Raw genomic sequence first — 24,710 nt, 5'->3', positions numbered from 1 at the left:
AGTAACATGACGGTGACTTTGATGATTTAATCAATGCAGTTAGTTCAGTTTGGGAGATTGGATTAAAGGAATTTAGTTGGATTACCTTGTTGGTCATTATTATCACCCATGATGCTCAAAGTGAATTGATGCTTAATATTGCCAAGTGACACTCGCTGACTTTAAAGTCGTATTTTTTCTGTCTTGTCATTAAAGAATTTTTTAAAAATCATCACTGGTTCAGTCAATTGGTATATTAGATTCATTGTTTTATTGCCATTTTTAGTTAGTTTGGACATTGTCTTGAAAAGGAATCTAGGATTATTCTTATTATTCTCTTTTAAGGAAGAATAATATAAAGCTTTAGCTTTTATAAGTGCATGTTTATACTCTGGGCATCTTTTCATGTGATCTTAAACACTTTCAGTGTTGTGTGCCACCACTTGCACTCTAATTTTTGTGCTGCTTGTTTCAGAGCATGTGTGTGGTCATTGTACCATGGAGCAAGCTTTTTTTTCCCTATTTAGTTTAGTTTTTAACTGAGGCTACACTATCTAAGGTTGTGCAGAATATAAACTCTAAATGTAGCCTGTTCTAGCTCTTTAGGCTCTGATGGTGGCATAATTAATAATTCTGGTAGGCTGTGAACGCTGCTGCAGTTGCAGACGTAATAGTACGCCTAGATTTAAAACGTTGTAAGGCCTATGTCTTTATAAAGAAGCCTTATGTTAACCATGTCCGGAAGCGGCGTCGACTTCTCTGGGCTTGGAGGCATCTAGAATGGATCATTGCACAGTGAAAACAGTATTGTGGTCAGATGAACCAACATTCCAGGTCTTTTTTGGAAAAAATGGACGCTGTGTGGTCCGGACCAAAGACGAAAAGAACCATCTCAACTGTTATCAGGAAAGTCCAAAAGCCAGGGTCTGTCATGGTATAGGGCTGTGTCACTGCTTGTGGCAAAGGTAATTTACACTTCTGTGATGGCAGCGTTATTGCAGAAAAGTACAATGAGATCTTAGAGCAACATATGCTGCCTTCCAGACGTCATCTTTTCCAGGGAAGTCCATGCATTTTTCAACAAGACAATGCCAAAACCACATGCTGCACACATTACAAAGGCATGGCTGTGGAAGAAGAGAGTATGGTTACTGAACTGGCCTGCCTGCAGTCCTGACCTGTCCCCAATAGAGAATGTGTGGAGAATTTTGACCCTGTACTGTTGCATATCTTAAGACATGTTTGCAGGAAAAATGGGACAAAATTAAAGCTGAAACACTAAAACGCTTGGTATACTCGGTGCCAAAATGTCTTTTAAGTGTGATAAAAAGGAATGGCAACATTGCAAAGTAGTAAATGCTTTACTGTCCCAGCTTTTTTGGAATGTGTTGCAGGCCTGAAATGCAGGAATGGATGTTTATTAATAAATGAAATTAAGTTGAGCAGATAAAACATGAAATATCTCAGGTTCATACTGTCTGCAATGAAATAAAAGTCAAAAGTCAAAAGACATCCGATGGCGACTCACAGACTGATGGCTTAGCCTGCTTGTCTGCTGTCTGGTCTCTGCTCTGGATAGTATGTAATATGTTCTAGTATATCATTTAGGCCATTAAAAACATCTATATATGTTGTGATTTATGATTGTAAGACTGAATTATTCACATATGACCAATGTGTATAATCTTCCTGTCACTATAGGAGCTGGACACCCGATGAAACCCCATAGGTTGTCCTTAACTCACAGTCTCGTTTTGCATTATGGCTTATACAAGAAGATGATGGTATTAAACATTATTTATTTATTTATTTTTTGTTTAGTTGGAGTAGCAATGTCGCAATTATATTTGCAGCTTACATTTTTTGTGCATTTTCACAGGTTTTTAAGCCATACAAGGCTTCACAACATGACATGTGCCGTTTTCATTCAGAAGATTACATAGACTTTTTGCAGAAGGTCAGCCCAAACAATATGCAAGGTTTCACAAAGAGCCTCAACACCTTCAATGTTGGAGATGACTGGTAACTTTGATCGTTTTTAATTACTGTGTTTAGCTTCCATATATGCATGTGTATGTGTGGTGGCATCGGCGAGAATGAAGGAAGCGTCTTCTCTCTTTTATTTGTTGAAGGCAGCTCTTTATTAGGAATTGCTCTCGTGGTTTGCAAGGGCATGGAATAAGAGACCAGATCTGACATAGGCAGATCTCTCCCACTATGCTTGAACTTGCACAAATGATGGTCACTGAACACAACGCACTAAACGAAAATGATAACTTACAAATTTAACGTAAACACAAACTGCTCTATGCGCTACATCACATTGAACATATCTCAATAAGCATGAACGCTTTTGCAATATTTTGACTTTTAACCTGTTTTTAACCATTATCAACCATTTTAACCATGTTTTGGCAGATGCCATGCTCCACGACCAGTGACACAGGCAGGGGAAACACCCCGTCTCACTATAACAACTGACCGGTCGCCACAACATGTGTATATATACAGGGGTTGGACAATGAAACTGAAACACCTGGTTTTAGACCACAATAATTTATTAGTATGGTGTAGGGCCTCCTTTTGCGGCCAATACAGCGTCAATTCGTCTTGGAAATGACATATATAAGTCCTGCACAGTGGTCAGAGGGATTTTAAGCCATTCTTCTTGCAGGATAGTGGCCAGGTCACTACGTGATGCTGGTGGAGGAAAACGTTTCCTGACTCGCTTCTCCAAAACACCCCAAAGTGGCTCAATAATATTTAGATCTGGTGACTGTGCAGGCCATGGGAGATGTTCAACTTCACTTTCATGTTCATCAAACCAATCTTTCACCAGTCTTGCTGTGTGTATTGGTGCATTGTCATCCTGATACACGGCACCGCCTTCAGGATACAATGTTTGAACCATTGGATGCACATGGTCCTCCAGAATGGTTCGGTAGTCCTTGGCAGTGACGCGCCCATCTAGCACAAGTATTGGGCCAAGGGAATGCCATGATATGGCAGCCCAAACCATCACTGATCCACCCCCATGCTTCACTCTGGGCATGCAACAGTCTGGGTGGTACGCTTCTTTGGGGCTTCTCCACACCGTAACTCTCCCGGATGTGGGGAAAACAGTAAAGGTGGACTCATCAGAGAACAATACATGTTTCACATTGTCCACAGCCCAAGATTTGCGCTCCCTGCACCATTGAAACCGACGTTTGGCATTGGCACGAGTGACCAAAGGTTTGGCTATAGCAGCCCGGCCGTGTATATTGACCCTGTGGAGCTCCCGACGGACAGTTCTGGTGGAAACAGGAGAGTTGAGGTGCACATTTAATTCTGCCGTGATTTGGGCAGCCGTGGTTTTATGTTTTTTGGATACAATCTGGGTTAGCACCCGAACATCCCTTTCAGACAGCTTCCTCTTGCGTCCACAGTTAATCCTGTTGGATGTGGTTTGTCCTTCTTGGTGGTATGCTGACATTACCTTGGATACCGTGGCTCTTGATACATCACAAAGACTTGCTGTCTTGGTCACAGATGCGCCAGCAAGACGTGCACCAACAATTTGTCCTCTTTTGAACTCTGGTATGTCACCCATAATGTTGTGTGCATTGCAATATTTTGAGCAAAACTGTGCTCTTACCCTGCTAATTGAATCTTCACACTCTGCTCTTACTGGTGCAATGTGCAATTAATGAAGATTGGCCACCAGACTGGTCCAATTTAGCCATGAAACCTCCCACACTAAAATGACAGGTGTTTCAGTTATTTTGTCCAACCCCTGTATATATATACAGTGTATCACAAAAGTGAGTACACCCCTCACATTTCTGCAAATATTTCATTATATCTTTTTATGGGACAACACTATAGACATGAAACTTGGATATAACTTAGAGTAGTCAGTGTACAGCTTGTATAGCAGTGTAGATTTACTGTCTTCTGAAAATAACTCAACACACAGCCATTAATGTCTAAATAGCTGGCAACATAAGTGAGTACACCCCACAGTGAACATGTCCAAATTGTGCCCAAATGTGTCGTTGTCCCTCCCTGGTGTCATGTGTCAAGGTCCCAGGTGTAAATGGGGAGCAGGGCTGTTAAATTTGGTGTTTTGGGTACAATTCTCTCATACTGGCCACTGGATATTCAACATGGCACCTCATGGCAAAGAACTCTCTGAGGATGTGAGAAATAGAATTGTTGCTCTCCACAGAGATGGCCTGGGCTATAAGAAGATTGCTAACACCCTGAAACTGAGCTACAGCATGGTGGCCACGGTCATACAGCGGTTTTTCAGGACAGGTTCCACTCGGAACAGGCTTCGCCAGGGTCGACCAAAGATGTCGAGTCCACGTGTTCGGCGTCATATCCAGAGGTTGGCTTTAAAAAATAGACACATGAGTGCTGCCAGCATTGCTGCAGAGGTTGAAGACGTGGGAGGTCAGCCTGTCAGTGCTCAGACCATACGCCACACACTGCATCAACTCGGTCTGCATGGTCGTCATCCCAGAAGGAAGCTGACGCACAAGAAAGCCCGCAAACAGTTTGCTGAAGACAAGCAGTCCAAGAACATGGATTACTGGAATGCCCTGTGGTCTGACGAGACCAAGATAAACTTGTTTGGCTCAGATGGTGTCCAGCATGTGTGGCGGCGCCCTGGTGAGAAGTACCAAGACAACTGTATCTTGCCTACAGTCAAGCATGGTGGTGGTAGCATCATGGTCTTGGGCTGCATGAGTGTTGCTGGCACTGGGGAGCTGCAGTTCATTGAGGGAAACATAAATTCCAACATGTACTGTGACATTCTGAAACAGAGCATGATCCCCTCCCTTCGAAAACTGGGCCTCATGGCAGTTTTCCAACAGGATAATGACCCCAAACACAACCTCCAAGATGACAACTGCCTTGCTGAGGAAGCTGAAGGTAAAGGTGATGGACTAAACCCAATTGAGCACCTGTGGCGCATCCTCAAGTGGAAGGTGGAGGAGTTCAAGGTGTCTAACATCCACCAGCTCCGTGATGTCATCATGGAGGAGTGGAAGAGGATTCCAGTAGCAACCTGTGCAGCTCTGGTGAATTCCATGCCCAGGGGGGTTAAGGCAGTGCTGGATAATAATGGTGGTCACACAAAATATTGACACTTTGGGCACAATTTGGACATGTTCACTGTGGGGTGTACTCACTTATGTTGCCAGCCATTTAGACATTAATGGCTGTGTGTTGAGTTATTTTCAGAAGACAGTAAATCTACACTGCTATACAAGTTGTACACTGACTACTCTAAGTTCTATCCAAGTTTTATTTCTATAGTGTTGTCCCATGAAAAGATATAATAAAATATTTGCAGAAATGTGAGGGATGTACTCACTTTTGTGATACACTGTATATATATATATATATATATATATATATATATATATATATATATATATATATATATATATATATGTGTATATATATATATATATATATATATATATATATATATATATATATATATATATATATACATATACATATACATATAAATATATATACACACACACACACACACTGACTAGGCATAAAATTATGACCACTGACAGGTGAAGTGAATAACACTGATTATCTCTTCATCATGGCACCTGTTAGTGGGTGGGATATATTAGACAGCAAGTGAACATTTTATCCTGAGAATTGATGTGTTAGAAGCAGGAAAAAGGGGCAAACGTAAGGATTTGAGCGAGTTTGACAAGGGCCAAGTTGTGATGGCTAGATTACTGGGTCAGAGCATCTTCAAAACTGCAGCTCCTGTGGGGTGTTTCCGGTCTGCAGTGGTCAGTATCTATATCTAAGTGGTCCAAGAAAGGAACAGTGATAAACCAGCGACAGCGAGCGGCCAAGGCTCATTGATGCACATGGGGAGCAAAGGCTACTGTAGCTCAGATTGCTGAAGAAGTTAATGCTGGTTCTGATAGAAAGGTGTCTGAATACCCAGTGCATCGCAGTTTGTTGTGTATGGGGCTGTATAGCCGCAGACCAGTCAGGGTGCCCATGCTGACCCCTTTCCACTGCCGAAAGTGCCAACAGTGAGCACATGAGCATCGAAACTGGACCACGGAGCAATGGAAGAGGGTGGCCTTGTCTGACGAATCACGTTTTCTTTTACATCATGTGGATGGCCAGGTGTGTGTGCCTTGCTTACCTGGGGAACACATGGCACCAGGATGAACTATGGGAAAAAGACACGTACCACCTACCTAAATATTGTTGCAGACCATGTACACCCTTTCATGGAAACGGCATTCCCCGATGGCTGTGGCCTCTTTCAGCAGGATAATGCGCCTTGCCACGAAGCAAAAAGGTTTTAGGAATGGTTTGAGGAGCACAACAACGAGTTTGAGGTGTTGACTTGGTCTAATCATTGCAGCTAATGTGGTGCACATGATTCTAATTTTAGACATTTGAAGGAGTAATAAATGTGGGGATGTCCAACTTTTTCCTCACAATAAATTTCCATTTATGTTCATTACATTTTACAACTTGTGTTTGAAAGTTTTTTTTTTTTTTACATTTTTGTTGTTTAAACATATGAACAGTTGAGCTTAATTTGAACAGTACTGAGAGATGGAGCTCATGTAACTAAATATGTTCAAAAAGACAAAGGTTTTCATGGGGTGTCCTAACTTTTTCACATGACTGTATATGTTTATACACACACACACACATATAATTATTGTTGTTTGGCTGTTAGTCCTGTCTTTCCAGGGCTCTTTGAATTTTGCTCAAGATACACTGGTGCATCATTACAAGGGGCAACTCAGTTAAACCATAAGGTAAGGTATACTTTGTAATTATCACACTTGCATATTATTCATGGTATGCTGATTTTTCTTCTGTTTTATTGATCTATGAATCATATTTCCAAGAAAGATGGGACATTTTGTAAAATGCAATAACGAACATAATTATTTAAAGTAAAAATTATTTATACATAATGTGTTTTGTTGATACAAACACATTTAGAATTGGATGCTTGCAACACACTCCACAAATGTTGGAACTCAGACAAAATTAGAGTACACAGTTGATAGAATATTAAGGGTACTGTTTTTTTTAAACACTCCACAATGAACAGGTAACAGTTGAGGGAATCATGATTGGGTATAATAGGGGATCCTCCAAAGGCTCAGTCTGTACAAGCAACAATGCGTCGATGTTTACCACTTTGTACCAAATCTCTTGAGAACATTGCCAACCAGTTCAAAAAGAACATTTCTCATTGCAAGATTGCTAATAATTTAGATCAGGGATGCCCAATAACGCTGGTAGATTGTGCCTTATTCAAACAGGTCAACATGATTGACATGAAATGTGGCCACTGTTTCTTACTGTTTTTTAACATCTACTCCTCAGCCCGCTTAAAGCACTGCTAATCTATAAAGTGTTTATTCATCAGTATCCAGTTTGCACCATTTTTGCATTATTCCTTTTGTAATTTATCTCAAGCTCATCTCAGACGGACTGAAAGATGTGTTTGGATTTGTGGGTGGTCTTTTCGTCTATCAGCTAAAGCCAACAAATTTCATGGTATGGGGTGTATCAGTGCCCACTGCATGGGTGACTTGCATGTATGTGAAGGTACTATTGATGAGTTTGTTTTAATTTTGAGCCTTGCTGCTATCAGTTTCAACAAAACATTGCTACGCCTTATACTGTACATGCTACAACAGCGTAGCTTCAGACACAAAATTTGTGTGCTGCGACTGCAGTCCCAATGTCGCCTGTTGAAAATGTATGGTGCATCAGACAACAGTGGACACATACTGTTGAACAGCTCCAAGAATGGAGGGAACAATCTCATTATTAAGAAAAGTGATGGAACACACTGCTAAACATGTCTTTGTCACAACTTTTTTGGAATGTGTTGCAAGTGTCACATTCTTCATGTGTTTATATTTACATATTACAATGATCAGTGACAACTCTGGAAATCTTTTTCTACTTTTGTCAGTTAAATAAAGGTTCAAGAGAATGATCAAATCACAGGTTTTTCTTTGTATTGCTTTTTACAAAATGTCCCAACTTTTCTGGAAATGGGTTTGTTGTTTGAATATTTATTCATGACTTATTTAGATCTGTGACATTGCTATCAACTGGGCTGGAGGATTACATCACGCAAAAAAGTTTGAGGTAAGAGTTAAATAATCGTGTTCTCTGTTTGGTTTTGTTGCAAATCCAAAATGCAAAGAATAGCAAAGAATGTGAAAAGTGTTCAAATAAAAACAAAAATTCTGGTTTTATCTGTAGAAAGCTTAATAAACCAAACATGCACTAAAGTAGGAACATGCTTGCTCTGGATTTAAAAAAAATGGAAATGTGTCTACAGGCAAAATTTTAGAAATTTAAGAATTTTGGAAGGCGTCTGTAAAGATTCACCAAAGTTTTCTTAATAACATTCACAATCACATTGTGGTTTATTGATGTTGCATGTTTGCAAAACAAACAGACAAAAAAAAAAACAACACCACACAGTTCCACACTGATGCACTGATGATAAACAGCTTCCATTGGTGGATTCAATACCAAATAGTTCACACATTTAAGTGTGATATAAATGTAAGTTTTTCTGTTTGAATTACAATATCCAAATCTGTCTGTAAGCAGAGCTGGCACATGTGCGCTGTGTGGATAATAAACTGCTTTGAAAAAAAAAAAACACTAAAAAAGTACTTGTTACTCTTTTAAAAGACCAACAATCAAAGTTATTCCACAACTTTATTTCAGCCCGCACACTTCCATTAAAGAAAGAAAAACAACTCCATCAGCAGTTTCACAATAAAAGCTTCTCTTTTGTACTGAGGTGCTAGAAAACATTTACTGTAACAACTTATTCAATTTAAATTAGTCAACTAGTGAACAAGTATATAAATATCAGAGTTTACTTTATATGAATATGGAATTTATCAAACTCCCTCAATTCTAAAAGAAAAAATAACAACCAATATTCTGGGTAAACACAGTTAAACCTTTTAAACATCAAGATTTACTGCATATAAAAAATAACATTGTCATTCCTTCCTTTTAATCAAGTTTCCATTGCCCGACACTCAATGCCTTAAGTAAATTGTAAGCTGATGCCCCCCTTTTGGTTAGGCAGTCTGCTAGTTGCTCTTTTGTGCCATACCATAGCACACGCTCAACTTTTCTGTGTTTGTGAAAGTTCTTTGATGCTGCTTATCTCAAGATGGAGTCTCTTCTCCGAGACTGACTTTGTGGACTTCAATGCATCAACAAGAGAATGACTATCTGTGACACAGATTACTGGTGGAGCATGCTCAGCATCACCATTAGTGAGTTCAGAGAACAGTGTAGCTAGAAATATAGCATTATCAATTCAATCAGACATTGCCAATGTTTCACCAGCAAGTGTTCTCTGTACAATTCTCTTGACTCTCTTAGACTGCCAAGAAAGAGGAGAGAACTTTCCATCTTCTCCCATTAAAACAATCAAGTGTCCTCCTTGAGTGCCTCCATCTGAAAGATTTCCAAATAAGGCATCACTGAACACGATCATTTTAAGAGCACTGTCTCTGCCCAAGTGTTGGAAGTTCAGAAGTGTTGGATGTTCAGAACCACTTTCTTGGATTTAAGTTTGCACACTTCTGTTTGCTTCATGGACTGTCTGCACAGTAGCAGTTTTGAAGCTTGACACCAAGTTGCTAGCATTAAACAGAACATCTGGCCTGCTCTGTCTTGCAACCCAGAGAATCTGACCTATCTTGGACCTGAGCTGGTCCTTTCCAGTGGAAAGCCATCCATTGCTATGCTGAACCAGTTATTTCACGGTTGAGAGTGGTTAGGGGGCATTCTATGAATTGTGCTGCCTTGAAGCTAGGCTGATGTCGCGGCTAACGGCAACATTCCCGATGCTAACGTGAAAATTCTCGGATTCACCAGGAGCAGACAGGCATGCTAAGCTCAGTGGCAAATGCAAAGGTGGAGGACTTGTAATATTTGTAAACATCAGATGGTACAACCCAGGACATCTCTTGGCCTGGCTCTACTTGGACTGAGATTTCTCCAGGTTTCATACATGTTTACGTACGTTTATGTAAGGTAAATGGTGAAAAACCTAAATTATTTTCAGTCTTAAAGTAAGTGTTCTTTTTGAACAACTCTTCTGCAAAGAGACACAAACTGGTAAGCCACAAAGTTTTTTGCTCGCAAAGATAGAACTGCTAGTAGTTTCCCCTTTTCATAACCAATCATTATACCCTTACATGTTAACAATTCAACTTTCTAAGCGTTCAGGCTACCAGTTCACCATTCTAAAATGGTGTTCTTGAAAATTCTGTAATTTTTTACCTCTTATTTTTCTTCTGTTCCAACTTATTTTGAATGTGATGCTGGAATTTGTTTAGATTTCTATATTTACAAAATAACAAGTGAAAGTTCATTGTCAAAATAGAGTATTCTCTTTTTGGTCTTTTTTGGTGAGAATTCATGGTAATACAGTTTAATTCATAGGTTTATACACACTTGCACTGAAGTCATTAAAAATATAAAAATATTTATTCCCTCCACAGATTCCATGTTAACAAATTTTAGTTTTAGTAAGTAGCTTAGTATATCTACTCTGTAAACTTATAAAAATCAGTGTGTGCAAATGCTTCATAGCTTGTGTGTGAACCACAGTTGTGTGTTTGTGTGGTGTGTTCTTTGTCTTTATGGGGAGGGATGTGATGGAGGCCACAGCTCTGGGAAAGAAGCTATTCCTCAGCTTCAGTCCGATGCAGATCTTTGTGCTCGTCGGCAGTTCAGCTCACATACCACACCGTGACATGGTTAGTCAGGATGCTTTTAGTGGTGCTCCTGTAAAAGTTCACTAGTAGTTTCTGAGGCTGTTTGACCTTTTTCAACTTTTAGAGAAAGAAGAGTCTTTGCCAAGCCTTTTTAACCAGGTGTGAGGTGTTAGAGGTCCACGTAAGCTGGTCAGTCGTGTAGACTTCATGGAACTTTAGGCTTTCCACCATTTCCACTTCTTCTCCATGTATGTGGAGGGGAAGGTGGTCTATATCTTTTATTTTTTGGAAGTCAATGACGATCTCCTTTGTCTTAGGGCTGTTAAAAGCTAGGTCGTTTTTTCTACACCAGTCAGACAATTTGATTATTGCGTTGGAGTTGTGAATGGGGGTGCAGTCATGTGTAAAGAGTGTGAAAAGGCTTAGCACACAACCTTGCAGGGTTCCTGTGTTTAGGACGAGGGTGCAAGAGGTGTGGTTGCCAATTCTGACTTGTTGATAGCCAGTGAGAAAATACATGATCCATGTACACATTGACAACTTAAGGCCCAGGTCCACTAGTTTCCTGACCAGTCTGTGGGGGATCACATCAATTTACTACCATCTACACCTATCACCTTTTTGGTATAATCGGTTAATCATACGCCTGACTGTAATACTACAAATTCCCTGACTTTGTTCTTCACCCATTTTTAAACCTCCCAGACAGCTGTTTCTGTTTTAGTTAACGACTATGTTTTAATCTACATATGAAAAACATAATTTGCACTGTCAAACTCTACAAAGATGAGGTTGTGGAAGACAGTTTCATGGCACAGGTCATACAAAACTGAGCACAGCAACTAGACTGGGGTTTCAAGCTGTGCTGTTCAAGCTCTTTTGATGAAGCACAAAGAAACATGCAACATGGGATCATTTCCACAAGCTTCTGCAATTTCACAACATTTATTTTTGTCCAGAGTTGCATAAATTTTTCCCCAAGATCTTGTATTGATGATGGGAGATTTGGACCACTGTGCAAAGTCTTCTCCAGCACATCCCAAAGATTCTCAATGGGGTTCAGGTCTGGACTCTGTGGTGGCCAATCCATGTGTGAAAATGATGTCTCATGCTCCCTGAACCACTCTCTCACAATTTGAGCCAGATGAATCATCTGAATCATTGTCATCTTGGAATATGCCCCTGCCATCAGGGGGAAAAAAATCCATTGATGGAATAACCTGGTTGTTCAGTATATTCAGGTAGTCAGCTGACCTCATTCTTTGGGCACATAACGTTGCTGAACCTAAACCTGACCAACTGCAGCAACCCCAGATCATAGCACTGCCCCCACAGGCTTGTACGGTAGGCACTAGGCATGATGGGTGCATCACTTCAGCCACCTCTCTTCTTACCCTGATGCGCCCATCACTCTGGAACAGGGTAAATCTGGACTCATCAGACCACATGACCTTCTTCCATTGCTCCAGAGTCCAATCTTTATGCTCCCTAGCACTGACAAGTGGTTTTCTTAAGGCTACACAGCTGTTTAGTCCCAATCCCTTGAGTTCCCTTCGCATTGTGCGTGTGGAAATGCTCTTACTTTCACTATTAAACATATCCCTGAGTTCTATGCCGATCACCATTATTCAAGATTTTTTTCCGACCACATTCCTTCCTCGAAGATGATGTTTCCCCACTGTCCTTTCACTTTTTAATAATGCGTTGGACAGTTCTTAACCCGATTTTAGTAGTTTCAGCAATCTCCTTAGATGTTTTCTCTGCTTGATGCAAGCCAATAATTTGACTCTTCTGAAACAGATTAACATCTTTTCCACGACCACAGGATGTGTCTTTCGACATGGTTGTTTAACAAATGAGAAGCTACTCACTGCATCAGTTAGGGTTAAATAACTTGTTGCCAGCTAAAATATAATCACCCATGCAGTAATTATCCAGTGGGAGGCTCTTACCTATTTGTTTAGTTAAATCCAGGTGGTGACCTTTTTTTTGACCAGGCAGTGTATTTTAAATGTTTTTACTGATCAACTTCAGTGTAGTTTGTAAATACAAACACATTTAAAAATGAATGCCTGCAGCCCTCTCCAACAAGTTGAGTTGGGGTAAAATAAGCATAAAACGTTGATTGAATATTAAAGGTATGGTGTTTTGTAACATTGCACAATAAGCAGGTAAATTGGTAACAGGTGAGGAAATCATCATTTGGTATTAAAGGAGGATCCACCAAAGGTGATCCTCTGCACAAAGTACTTCAGAAAACTGTTCTCACTTAACACAGTCTACCATTGCATCACAAAATGCAATCTGAAACTTACACAAAGAGAAAGACAGAGATTAATCCTGTGCAGAAACGTGATGAGTTCTCTGGGCCCAAGCTAATTTCAGATGGACTGAAAGACAGATGTTTCAGCTTGTGTTCTGGAAAAAAAATTGAGTTGGTTTAGCATTGTTTGCATTGGTTTGCATTGTTTGTTAGGTGTCTGGGTATGGTTGCGCCTTGCCAGCATGCTATGTTAGCGTCTGCTATCCTTAATGCTGCAGCTCTGAATGCAGTTTTAATGGTTATCAACTGTTTACAGAAGCAAGCAGCAACCACCTCAATGCATGTTAATGGACAATGTAGCATCTTTAGCCATTTGGAAGCTGGTTGGTTTGGTTAGCTAGATAGCAGCAAGCAGCAAGAATGTTGTTCAACAAAGCTTATATAAAAATAAGTATGCAGCAGTACCTATGCTCACTATTTGTCTGTCTGGTGTGGTGTAATATGGTCTAGGTTGTTTATAAGATGTTTAATTGTAGAATTGTAAGGCTTGTCAGACTGGGTTAGCCTTTAGCCAAGCATGAGTAGCAGCTGCTTGCCGCAATTCTGGTTTCACCTCCACTGTTTCCTGCATTATCTTGTTCAGGTATAGGTGGCGTCAGGGTTTTTTTTTTTTTTTTAAATCAGGGGCCACAAAGCGTAGAGGAGCCAAGGATACAGCGGGGGAAATAAGTATTGAACACATTAACATTTTTCTCTGAAACCATTTAAGAGTTTCCCTGGCTGTGTGTTTGGGATCATTGTCTAGTTGAAATGTCCATCCTTGTTTCATCTTCAGCATCCTGGTAGATGGCACCAGATTCTTATCAGGAATGTCTCGGTACGTTTCTCAATTCATCCTTTCTTCAATTAAATGAAGTCTGCCAGCACCATATGCTGAGAAACAGCCCCACACTATGATGTTCCCACCTCCAAACTTCACAGTTGGTATGGTGTTATTGGGGTGATGTGCAGTTCTATTTCCCCTCCAAACATGGTGTGTGCTATGACACCCAAAGAGTTTAATTTTGGTCTTATTTGACCAGACTATATTCTCCCAGTATTTTACAGGCTTGCCCACATGTTGTGCAGCAAACTTTAAACAAGCTTTTTCTACAGCAATGGAGTCTTGCACGGTGAGCATGCATAGAGGCCATGGTGGTTAAGTGCATTACTCATTGTTTCCTTGTAACAAGAGTATCTGCTAATTCCAGGTCTTTCTGAAGCTCTCTGCAAGTGGTCCTTGGCTCTTGGACAACTCTTCTGATTATTCTTTTAACTCCTCTGTCAGAAATATTGCAAGGAGCACCTGGTCATGGTTTATGGTACAATTATGTTCTTTCTACTTCTGAGTAATGGTCCCAATGGTGCTTACTGGAATATGTCTGTAACCAATACCATCAGTATGTTTTGCAACAATAAGATTGCGAAGGTCTTGAGAGAGCTCTTTGCTTTTACCCATCACAAGATGCTTCTTGTGTGACAACTTGGTGATAAAAATTTTTTATATAGGCCAACAATTAGGACTAAACCTGCTAATATTAATTTGCACTGATAGGGGCAGGATTGCTTTCTAAATAAGGACAGATTTCAGCTGGTGTTTTGGCTTTCCATCCCTTTTTGCACCTCCTTTTCTTCATGTGTTCAATACTTTTTCCCTGTGTCATTCCACTTTATTAAACATAACTTAATTTATGGATTTATTTGTTATGATTTCTTTGTATGTGTGAAATATTTGGGTTGTTACCGACATCCGGTGAAAATTTCATGTCAATAGTCCCATCAGAAATATATTTCCTGAGAAAAATGTTAGTGTTCAATACTTATTTCCCCCGCTGTATATCCTGTAATTAAGGCCCTACCTAAATCATGGCCGTGAAAATTTGCTTTTCAAAAATTCAAAATTTAAGAATTGTGTTTAACGATTTAACATTTTTCATTTGCGTAGCATATGAAATATGAGGTGCAATATGAGGCAGTCCTAGCAATTCAATATACGGCATCATAATTATGTTAGTGTAACAAACTTTTCTGTGGTGTAGTGTGCTGACAATGTTTGATGTGTGTGTTTACGCACTTTTGTCCCTTTGGGGATTCCATAGTCACATAGGCACTTTCCGTGCCATTTTTCCTTGAATTTAGTAGAGCCCTATCTATAATCAAGTGTAATTAATTGTTCAGTGAGCTTTATATGTAATTAACCAATCACACCTTGACTGCTGTTTGGCTTTACAGCCTTGTGTAATACGCATGACACACATTACACTGAATATACTTTTTAAATAGTTATTAAATTATGATTAAAGCCTCTTTAAGTCCAAGCAAAAAGTTTGGGCAGGAAAATCGCCCAACAAAACAAGAGCTAAATAAAGCAATTTTACTTTGCTGTCCATTAATGTCAAAATACAATACAACAGTACATCAGTAATATAATTTGGCTATCATTTTCTCTCATTTCATTTGATACTTTGCCCAGATGGTTAGCTAATTATGCATAGTTCACACTACACGATTTTAGATGCACCAGCACAGAGGCAAAATGGCATTCGCATTTTGGATCTTGAAAAACGGCTCTCTAACACTATGTGCGAACTGTTGAATGACTCGATCCGAGGGCCCCGCCGGTTGCTTGTCGATCGCAGACTCTAGCATGCTTAATATCTAGCATGCTTAATATCTGGACCTGTCAACAGTTCAGAATCCTGTAGTGTGAAAAGTGTTGCGATCAAGTTATTACTGGCAGTGAGTGCGGTGTCGAGCTACGGCCAATGAGAACGCTAGATACAGGGTCGGGGGGAAACCCGTGGGAGGAGTTGTATATGTGTGGGGCAGGGGCATAATATAGTTTTTTCATAAAACTATTTTTACACACAAGCTTTACAGTATTTGTGACCTTATCGTCCACAGCAAACCATAATGCCAATGTTGCATTGCAAAAAATCAATTTACTCCTTCAGCCAGATAATTTTTTTTTCCCTCCCTGCTCTCACATTGCATATCAGTGAACAAACAGCTCTGGATTCGCCTCTGCCACTTGGCCCATCTTGTGTAGCAATCCCCATCAACAAAACTTCTTTTACAGCTCATTGTCTGACTAAGATTTTTTTGTTCTGTCTTTTTCTGATCTCCCATAGAAGGTAAATTGATGACATTACTTATCTGAGACAGTTTTCACACGTGTAATTTATCCACAGTTTTACCTGTCCTGTCCTCTAGAGTTTAGCATTCCAATCTATGAAATGTGTGTACGTGTCAGATTACTAAGTTACTAAACAAGTCCATGTGTTTTGTTTTAGGCTTCTGGATTTTGCTATGTAAATGACATTGTCATCAGTATACTTGAACTGCTCAAGTAAGTGCAAAATACTGTAAAATACTGTGAATTCAAAAAGTATTCAGACCCCCTGACTTATGGATGTAATTGTCATTTTTACCCACCTGTCTACACTTAATCACAGATAATTATGAATTAAAATCATATTTACATTTTTTTGTATTTTTATAATTAAAATCCAGAACTTTTTGACACGAACGTATGTACACTTTTTGCTGAGAAACTCCAAATTGTGCTTAAGTACATGCTGTTTAATTATTCTTTAGTTGAGTTTAGAACACAACTGAAGCTTATCTGTTGTAATTTAAACTTGGTGAACATAATTGGAAAAGGCGCACACCTATATATAATTTATACTGCATTGAGAGAGATTAAAAAAAGTACGGTCAGTCCTTTGCAGAGATGAGTTAACCCAATATAGTTGATTCAGTTCATCTGGACACAAAGTTTGGTGTGGACATACGTTTCGTCACTCATCCAAGTGACACTGCATAAAGACGGAATAGCTGCAGTCATGGCATTGTAAGATGGTGAAAAATTTACTCTTAAGCCCCCCTCCTTTGTTTGGTGATGGTCATTTCCTCTTTGACTCCCCGTTCAAACCAACCCCATTCTTCTTTGTTCATTGTTTATGCAGTGGTGCCAGTTTTGGTTTTTATGCAGATGGACTGCATATAAGGTCAGGGTATTTGCCACAAGTGGGAGGGATGGGAAGACTGGCTGTTAATTATTGGGGTGCAAATGTACACAAATACAGGAAGCATGTACCAAGGACAATACTAGAGTTGTTTGAAACAAGTCTCTACATTTCCTTTTTGCTTTAAATTGAAATTTTAAATGTCTGACTTTCAGCGGAAGGCCATACTTTAATCTTATTGAAGAATCTTATTTATGGAGTGACTTGAAGATGGCAGAGGGGCTTCTACAAAGTATTTGTTGATGAATATGAGTTGTTGTTTTTTTTTTACTTTTAAAACATTTTATTTTATTGTGGTTAATTAAGTATATGGGTGGCACGGTGGCTTAGTGGGTAGCACTGTCACCTCACAGCAAGAAGGTCCTGGGTTCGATCCCCAGGTGGGGCGGTCCGGGTCCTTTCTGTGCGGAGTTTGCATGTTCTCCCCGTGTCCGTATGGGTTTCCTCCGGGTGCTTCGATTTCCTCCCACAGTCCAAAAACATGCCACCAGGCTAATTGGAAACACTGAATTGTCCTATAGATACCTAGCCGCTAGATGCACAAACCAGTGCATTGTAGTGCCGGTCCCAAGCCCGGATAAAATAGGGAGGGTTGTGTCAGGAAGGGCATCCGGCATAAAAATTGTGCCAAATCAATGCGGATCATGATCCGCCGAGAGCCGACCCCGCAACCGAACGGGACAAAGGCCGAGGAAGAAGAACGAAGTGGGTTAATTAAGTATAGATTGATGGGTAAAAATGTAAACTATATCTATCCAAAATCAAACTTGCAAGTGCTTGGGGTTTAGCTGCCTAGTGCACGAAGTGACAAATGTTAGAATGTCAGCAGTGCTACTGGCCAGCTGGGGACCTACAGTGGGGTCAAAAAGTATTTAGTCAGCCACTGATTGTGTAAGTTCTCCTACTTAGAAAGATGAGAGAGGTCTGTAATTTTCATCATAGGTACACTTCAACTATGAGAGACAAAATGAGAAAAAAAAATCCAGGAAATCACATTGTAGGATTTTTAAAGAATTTATTTGTAAATTATGGTGGAAAATAAGTATTTGGTCAATAACAAACAAGCAAGATTTCTGGCTCTCACAAACCTGTAACTTCTTTAAGAAGCTCTTCTGTCCTCCACTCGTTACCTGTATTAATGGCAGCTGTTTGACCTCGTTATCTGTATAAAAGACACCTGTCCACAGCCTCAAACAGTCAGACTCCAAACTCAACCATGGCCAAGACCAAAGAGCTGTCGAAGGACACCAGGAAGAAAATTGTAGACCTGCACCAGGCTGGGAAGAATGAATCTACAATAGGCAAGCAGGTTGGTGTGAATAAATCAACTGTGGGAGCAATTGTAAGAAAATGGAAGACATACAGGACCATTGATAATCTCCCTTGGGGTCAAGATCTCATCCCGTGGGGTCAAAATGATCATGAGAACGGTGAGCAAAAATCCCAGAACTACACGGAGGGACCTGATGAATGACCTGCAGAGAGGTGGGACCAAAGTAACAAAGGCTACCATCAGTAACACACTACGCCGAGAGGGACTCAAATCCTGCAGTGCCAGGCGTGTCCCCCTGCTTAAGCCAGTACATGTCCAGGCCCGTGGATGATCCAGAAGGTGATTGGGAGAATATCATGTGGTCAGATGAAACCAAAATGGAACTTTTTGGTAAAAACTCAACTCGGCGTGTTTGGAGGAAGAAGAAAAACCCAAGAACACCATACCTACTGTGAAGCATGGAGGTGGAAACATCATGCTTTGGGGCTGTTTTTCTGCAAAGGGGACAGGACGACTGATCCGTGTTAAGGGAGGAATGAACGGGGCCTTGTATTGTGAGATTTTAAGCCAAAACCTCCTTCCATCAGTGAGAGCATTGAAGATAGAACGTGGCTGGGTCTTCCAGCATGACAGTGATCCCAAACACACCGCTCAGGCAACGAAGGAGTGGCTCCGTAAAAAGCATTTCAAGGTCCTGGAGTGGCCTAGCCAGTCTCCAGACCTCAACCCCATAGAAAATTCGTGGAGTCCGTGTTGCCCAGCGACAGCCCCAAAACATCATGGGCCAAAATAGCAGCTACAGTGTTTGCAAACCTGGTGAAGACTTACAGGAAATGTTTGACCTCTGTCATTGCTAACAAAGGTTATATTACAAAGTATTGAGTTGAACTTTTGTTATTGACCAAATACTTAATTTCCACCATAATTTACAAATAAATTCTTTAAAAATCCTACAATGTGTTTTTTTCTGGATTTTTTTTTTCTCATTTTGTCTCTCATAGTTGAAGTGTACCTATGATGAAAATTACAGACCTCTCTCATCTTTCTAAGTAGGAGAACCTGCACAATCAGTGGCTGACTAAATACTTTTTGGCCTCACTGTACATAGACATGATTGGCTGTGTCTGATGTGGTGGTATGCCTGAAGGGGTTTCTCTGTGCTGTTATAGCTGCGGCCTCTGCTGGCTGGTTGATATCACAGATAGTAGAGTGTACATGCTACTGCTTTCTGTCTCTGAAAAGAAGCGGTATGCAACTGTGTTTTTTTGAGGTGGCACAGGATATTCTGCAGCTCTTTTGGTTCGGGTCTTCGGCTTTTGGGGAGGTTACCGTTGGGGGAATTCATAAGACTAGATTGAGAGAAAAGGGGGGGGGGGGGGGGCATAAATATCTAAATCACAGCACTGTGTGGAAAAGTTAAGGGATCTGAGTACTTTTTAATCCCACTGCATATAAACGAACTGATTGCTTTGTAAATACACACATACACTGTTCAAACATTTAGTATCTCCTAAATTGTAATTATTGTTTTGACATTTTGCTATATTCTACAATATTTTACATTACCTTTCAACATCTTTAACAGGTACCACCCACGTGTTTTGTATATTGACATTGACATTCATCATGGTGATGGGGTGCAAGAAGCTTTTTATCTTACTGATAGAGTCATGACTGTTTCCTTCCATAAATATGGGAACTATTTCTTTCCAGGAACAGGTAAGTGCAACATTTTGCAATGTGAAGTTTACTATGTAGATTTTTACACTGTTCCTAGTTTAGCAATAGGGCTAGGGAGGGACACTTAATTTTCTTAACAAGGCCTTCATTATGATACAAAATATATCCCACACGTATCTAGTAATTCTTGCACTTAGAGAAAATTTCCATACAAGTACACAGCTAAACAAATGATTTAAATAGGTTTATCTCTGTGTTTATAGTTACACAGCTAATTGCATCTTGATAAGTTACTTTGTCCCGTGGCCAAAAGTATGGTTAAGGGTCAGCCTCATGCAGGAATACCCCTTCTTTTTACAACTTTAGTGAAGACAGACATGATGCACAGTTTCTGCACTTGGTGTTTTTGGGCAGGGCATCAGATAAATCCTGCCCCACATGGATTAAAAAAAGAACTTTTAAACACCCAGTCATGTTTATCCCAGACCGAGCTTATGTGGCTTAACATAGAAAAAATGCAACCAGTTCCAAAAATTCAGTTTTTGTACATATCTGTACAAAGCTAGACCACAACTTCACTACCCACCTTTAGGACATGATTCACAACAAAGCCAAAGCACTAAAGAAATCAGAACCAATGCATCAGCATTCCTAAATCAGCACAGACCTAAGGAAATCAGAAGCTAATAAAATGCTGAAATGAAAGAGGATGGGTCCTCACAACATAGAGGTGTGTCACCCAGAAACAAGAGTAAAGTTCAAACAAACTCTAAGCTGAAAACAAATGATGATTAATTCGATAATACCGTGGACCTGCATTAGATTAGGTATTAGAGCTAAATGTAATGAATTACGACTGACCACAACCTTCAGTCCAGCAATAGTATGCTTGAGGAAACTTAAGCAGCAACAAACATTACAGTACAATTGAAGGGATATGTGGCATACCATAATCATAGCTCAAATACAGGTAGGCCATAAGGAGGTACAGCCTACTTTTATCTAAATAACATCACACACAGTCATGCTCCCAGTGATAGACATTCAGGCAACAGCAATTTATGTGTCAAGAACTATTACCATATGTAATATCTACATCCCACTGGACTCAACACTCTTACTAGTGGAACAACTGTACAACCCCCTCCCTACACATATACTTCTTGGGGACTTTAATGGTCACAACCCACTATGGAGCTGGAATACAAACCCTAAAGGCAAGACAGTAGAAGATTTCATCATTTCAAACAACCTCTGCCTGATAAACCAACTTGCACACCTACCACAGGTCATACTCCATTTCCACAAATGCCACACCAAATGCAAAATGACAACTAAGACTGACAAAGGCTGACTGGAATGCATTTCAGTGTCTATGCCAAGCTACACACAATACAAGAACATATCTTGGACCAAACCAGATTGTTCATTGACACCATAAGAATGAAACCATACCAAAAACTAATAGTGAGTGCAGGCAGACAATTAAAATGTGGAAAAAGCCTTTCACAAAAACTGGACCACCACAAACCTAACCAAACTAAGATTCCCAGGCCCATAGGACTTTTAATACAGGCAAAAAATAGAACTAAAAATGTCATTTGTCAACATCACTGTAAACACCCCAGTTACCAAGGTATGGAACCTCCTTTCAATCCTACAATGTGATTTCCTGGATTTTTTTTCTCATTTTGTCTCTCATAGTTGAAGTGTACCTATGATGGAAATTACAGACCTCTCTCATCTTTCTAAGTAGGAGAACTTGCACAATCAGTGGCTGACTAAATACTTTTTGACCCCACTGTGTATATATATATATATATATATATATACAGTGTATCACAAAAGTGAGTACACCCCTCACATTTCTGCAAATATTTCATTATATCTTTTCATGGGACAACACTATAGACATGAAACTTGGATATAACTTAGAGTAGTCAGTGTACAACTTGTATAGCAGTGTAGATTTACTGTCTTCTGAAAATAACTCAACACACAGCCATTAATGTCTAAATGGCTGGCAACATAAGTGAGTACACCCCACAGTGAACATGTCCAAATTGTGCCCAAATGTGTCGTTGTCCCTCCCTGGTGTCATGTGTCAAGGTCCCAGGTGTAAATGGGGAGCAGGGCTGTTAAATTTGGTGTTTTGGGTACAATTCTCTCATACTGGCCACTGGATATTCAACATGGCACCTCATGGCAAAGAACTCTCTGAGGATGTGAGAAATAGAATTGTTGCTCTCCACAAAGATGGCCTGGGCTATAAGAAGATTGCTAACACCCTGAAACTGAGCTACAGCATGGTGGCCAAGGTCATACAGCGGTTTTCCAGGACAGGTTCCACTCGGAACAGGCTTCGCCAGGGTCGACCAAAGAAGTTGAGTCCACGTGTTCGGCGTCATATCCAGAGGTTGGCTTTAAAAAATAGACACATGAGTGCTGCCAGCATTGCTGCAGAGGTTGAAGACGTGGGAGGTCAGCCTGTCAGTGCTCAGACCATACGCCGCACACTGCATCAACTCGGTCTGCATGGTCGTCATCCCAGAAGGAAGCTGACGCACAAGAAAGCCCGCAAACAGTTTGCTGAAGACAAGCAGTCCAAGAACATGGATTACTGGAATGCCCTGTGGTCTGACGAGACCAAGATAAACTTGTTTGGCTCAGATGGTGTCCAGCATGTGTGGCGGTGCCCTGGTGAGAAGTACCAAGACAACTGTATCTTGCCTACAGTCAAGCATGGTGGTGGTAGCATCATGGTCTTGGGCTGCATGAGTGTTGCTGGCACTGGGGAGCTGCAGTTCATTGAGGGAAACATGAATTCCAACATGTACTGTGACATTCTGAAACAGAGCATGATCCCCTCCCTTCGAAAACTGGGCCTCATGGCAGTTTTCAAACAGGATAACGACCCCAAACACAACCTCCAAGATGACAACTGCCTTGCTGAGGAAGCTGAAGGTAAAGGTGATGGACTAAACACAATTGAGCACCTGTGGCACATCCTCAAGTGGAAGGTGGAGGAGTTCAAGGTGTCTAACATCCACCAGCTCCGTGATGTCATCATGGAGGAGTGGAAGAGGATTCCAGTAGCAACCTGTGCAGCTCTGGTGAATTCCATGCCCAGGAGGGTTAAGGCAGTGCTGGATAATAATGGTGGTCACACAAAATATTGACACTTTGGGCACAATTTGGACATGTTCACTGTGGGGTGTACTCACTTATGTTGCCAGCCATTTAGACATTAATGGCTGTGTGTTGAGTTATTTTCAGAAGACAGTAAATCTACACTGCTATACAAGTTGTACACTGACTACTCTAAGTTATATCCAAGTTTCATGTCTATAGTGTTGTCCCATGAAAAGATATACTTAAATATCTGCAGAAATGTGAGGGGTGTACTCACTTTTGTGATACACTGTATATATATATATATATATATATATATATATATATATATATATATATATATATATATATATATATATATATATATATACAGTGTATCACAAAAGTGAGTACACCCCTCACATTTCTGCAGATATTTAAGTATATCTTTTCATGGAACAACACTGACAAAATGACACTTTGACACAATGAAAAGTAGTCTGTGTGCAGCTTATATAACAGTGTAAATTTATTCTTCCCTCAAAATAACTCAATATACAGCCATTAATGTCTGAACCACCGGCAACAAAAGTGAGTACACCCCTAAGAGACTACACCCCTAAATGTCCAAATTGAGCACTGCTTGTCATTTTCCCTCCAAAATGTCATGTGATTTGTTAGTGTTACTAGGTCTCAGGTGTGCATAGGGAGCAGGTGTGTTCAATTTAGTAGTACAGCTCTCACACTCTCTCATACTGGTCACTGAAAGTTCCAACATGGCACCTCATGGCAAAGAACTCCCTGAGGATCTTAAAAGACGAATTGTTGCGCTACATGAAGATGGCCAAGGCTACAAGAAGATTGCCAACATCCTGAAACTGAGCTGCAGCACAGTGGCCAAGATCATCCAGCGTTTTAAAAGAGCAGGGTCCACTCAGAACAGACCTCGCGTTGGTCGTCCAAAGAAGCTGAGTGCACGTGCTCAGCGTCACATCCAACTGCTGTCTTTGAAAGATAGGTGCAGGAGTGCTGTCAGCATTGCTGCAGAGATTGAAAAGGTGGGGGGTCAGCCTGTCAGTGCTCAGACCATACGCCGCACACTACATCAAATTGGTCTGCATGGCTGTCACCCCAGAAGGAAGCCTCTTCTGAAGTCTCTACACAAGAAAGCCCGCAAACAGTTTGCTGAAGACATGTCAACAAAGGACATGGATTACTGGAACCATGTCCTATGGTCTGATGAGACCAAGATTAATTTGTTTGGTTCAGATGGTCTCAAGCATGTGTGGCGGCAATCAGGTGAGGAGTACAAAGATAAGTGTGTCATGCCTACAGTCAAGCATGGTGGTGGGAATGCCATGGTCTGGGGCTGCATGAGTGCAGCAGGTGTTGAGGAGTTACATTTCATTGAGGGACACATGAACTCCAATATGTACTGTGAAATACTGAAGCAGAGCATGATCCCCTCCCTCCGGAAACTGGGTCGCAGGGCAGTGTTCCAGCATGATAATGACCCCAAACACACCTCTAAGACGACCACTGCTTTATTGAAGAGG

General features: G+C 40.5%; 1 protein-coding gene across 4 annotated transcripts in view; it reads left to right on the top strand.

Moving 5' to 3' along the window:
* The window catches only part of hdac3 (histone deacetylase 3), a 63,916-nt gene that overhangs the window by 3,624 nt on the left and 35,582 nt on the right, over positions 1 to 24,710 (top strand). For 3 of the 4 annotated variants that reach the window (XM_063000531.1, XM_063000530.1, XM_063000532.1), the window contains exons 3-8: positions 1,681 to 1,763; positions 1,859 to 2,001; positions 6,710 to 6,791; positions 8,092 to 8,148; positions 16,356 to 16,411; positions 19,949 to 20,082. In XM_063000531.1, the coding sequence (XP_062856601.1) occupies positions 1,681 to 1,763; positions 1,859 to 2,001; positions 6,710 to 6,791; positions 8,092 to 8,148; positions 16,356 to 16,411; positions 19,949 to 20,082 (555 nt within the window). Of the gene's footprint in view, positions 1 to 1,680; positions 1,764 to 1,858; positions 2,002 to 6,709; positions 6,792 to 8,091; positions 8,149 to 10,768; positions 10,803 to 16,355; positions 16,412 to 19,948; positions 20,083 to 24,710 lie in introns of those variants that run through there. The other variant, XM_063000533.1, reaches the window with a different exon arrangement.

This window comes from Trichomycterus rosablanca, chromosome 8 (genome assembly GCF_030014385.1).
Source record: "Trichomycterus rosablanca isolate fTriRos1 chromosome 8, fTriRos1.hap1, whole genome shotgun sequence".
Classification (NCBI taxonomy): Eukaryota; Metazoa; Chordata; class Actinopteri; order Siluriformes; family Trichomycteridae; genus Trichomycterus; species Trichomycterus rosablanca.
This window is presented reverse-complemented; position numbering and strand designations above follow the sequence as displayed.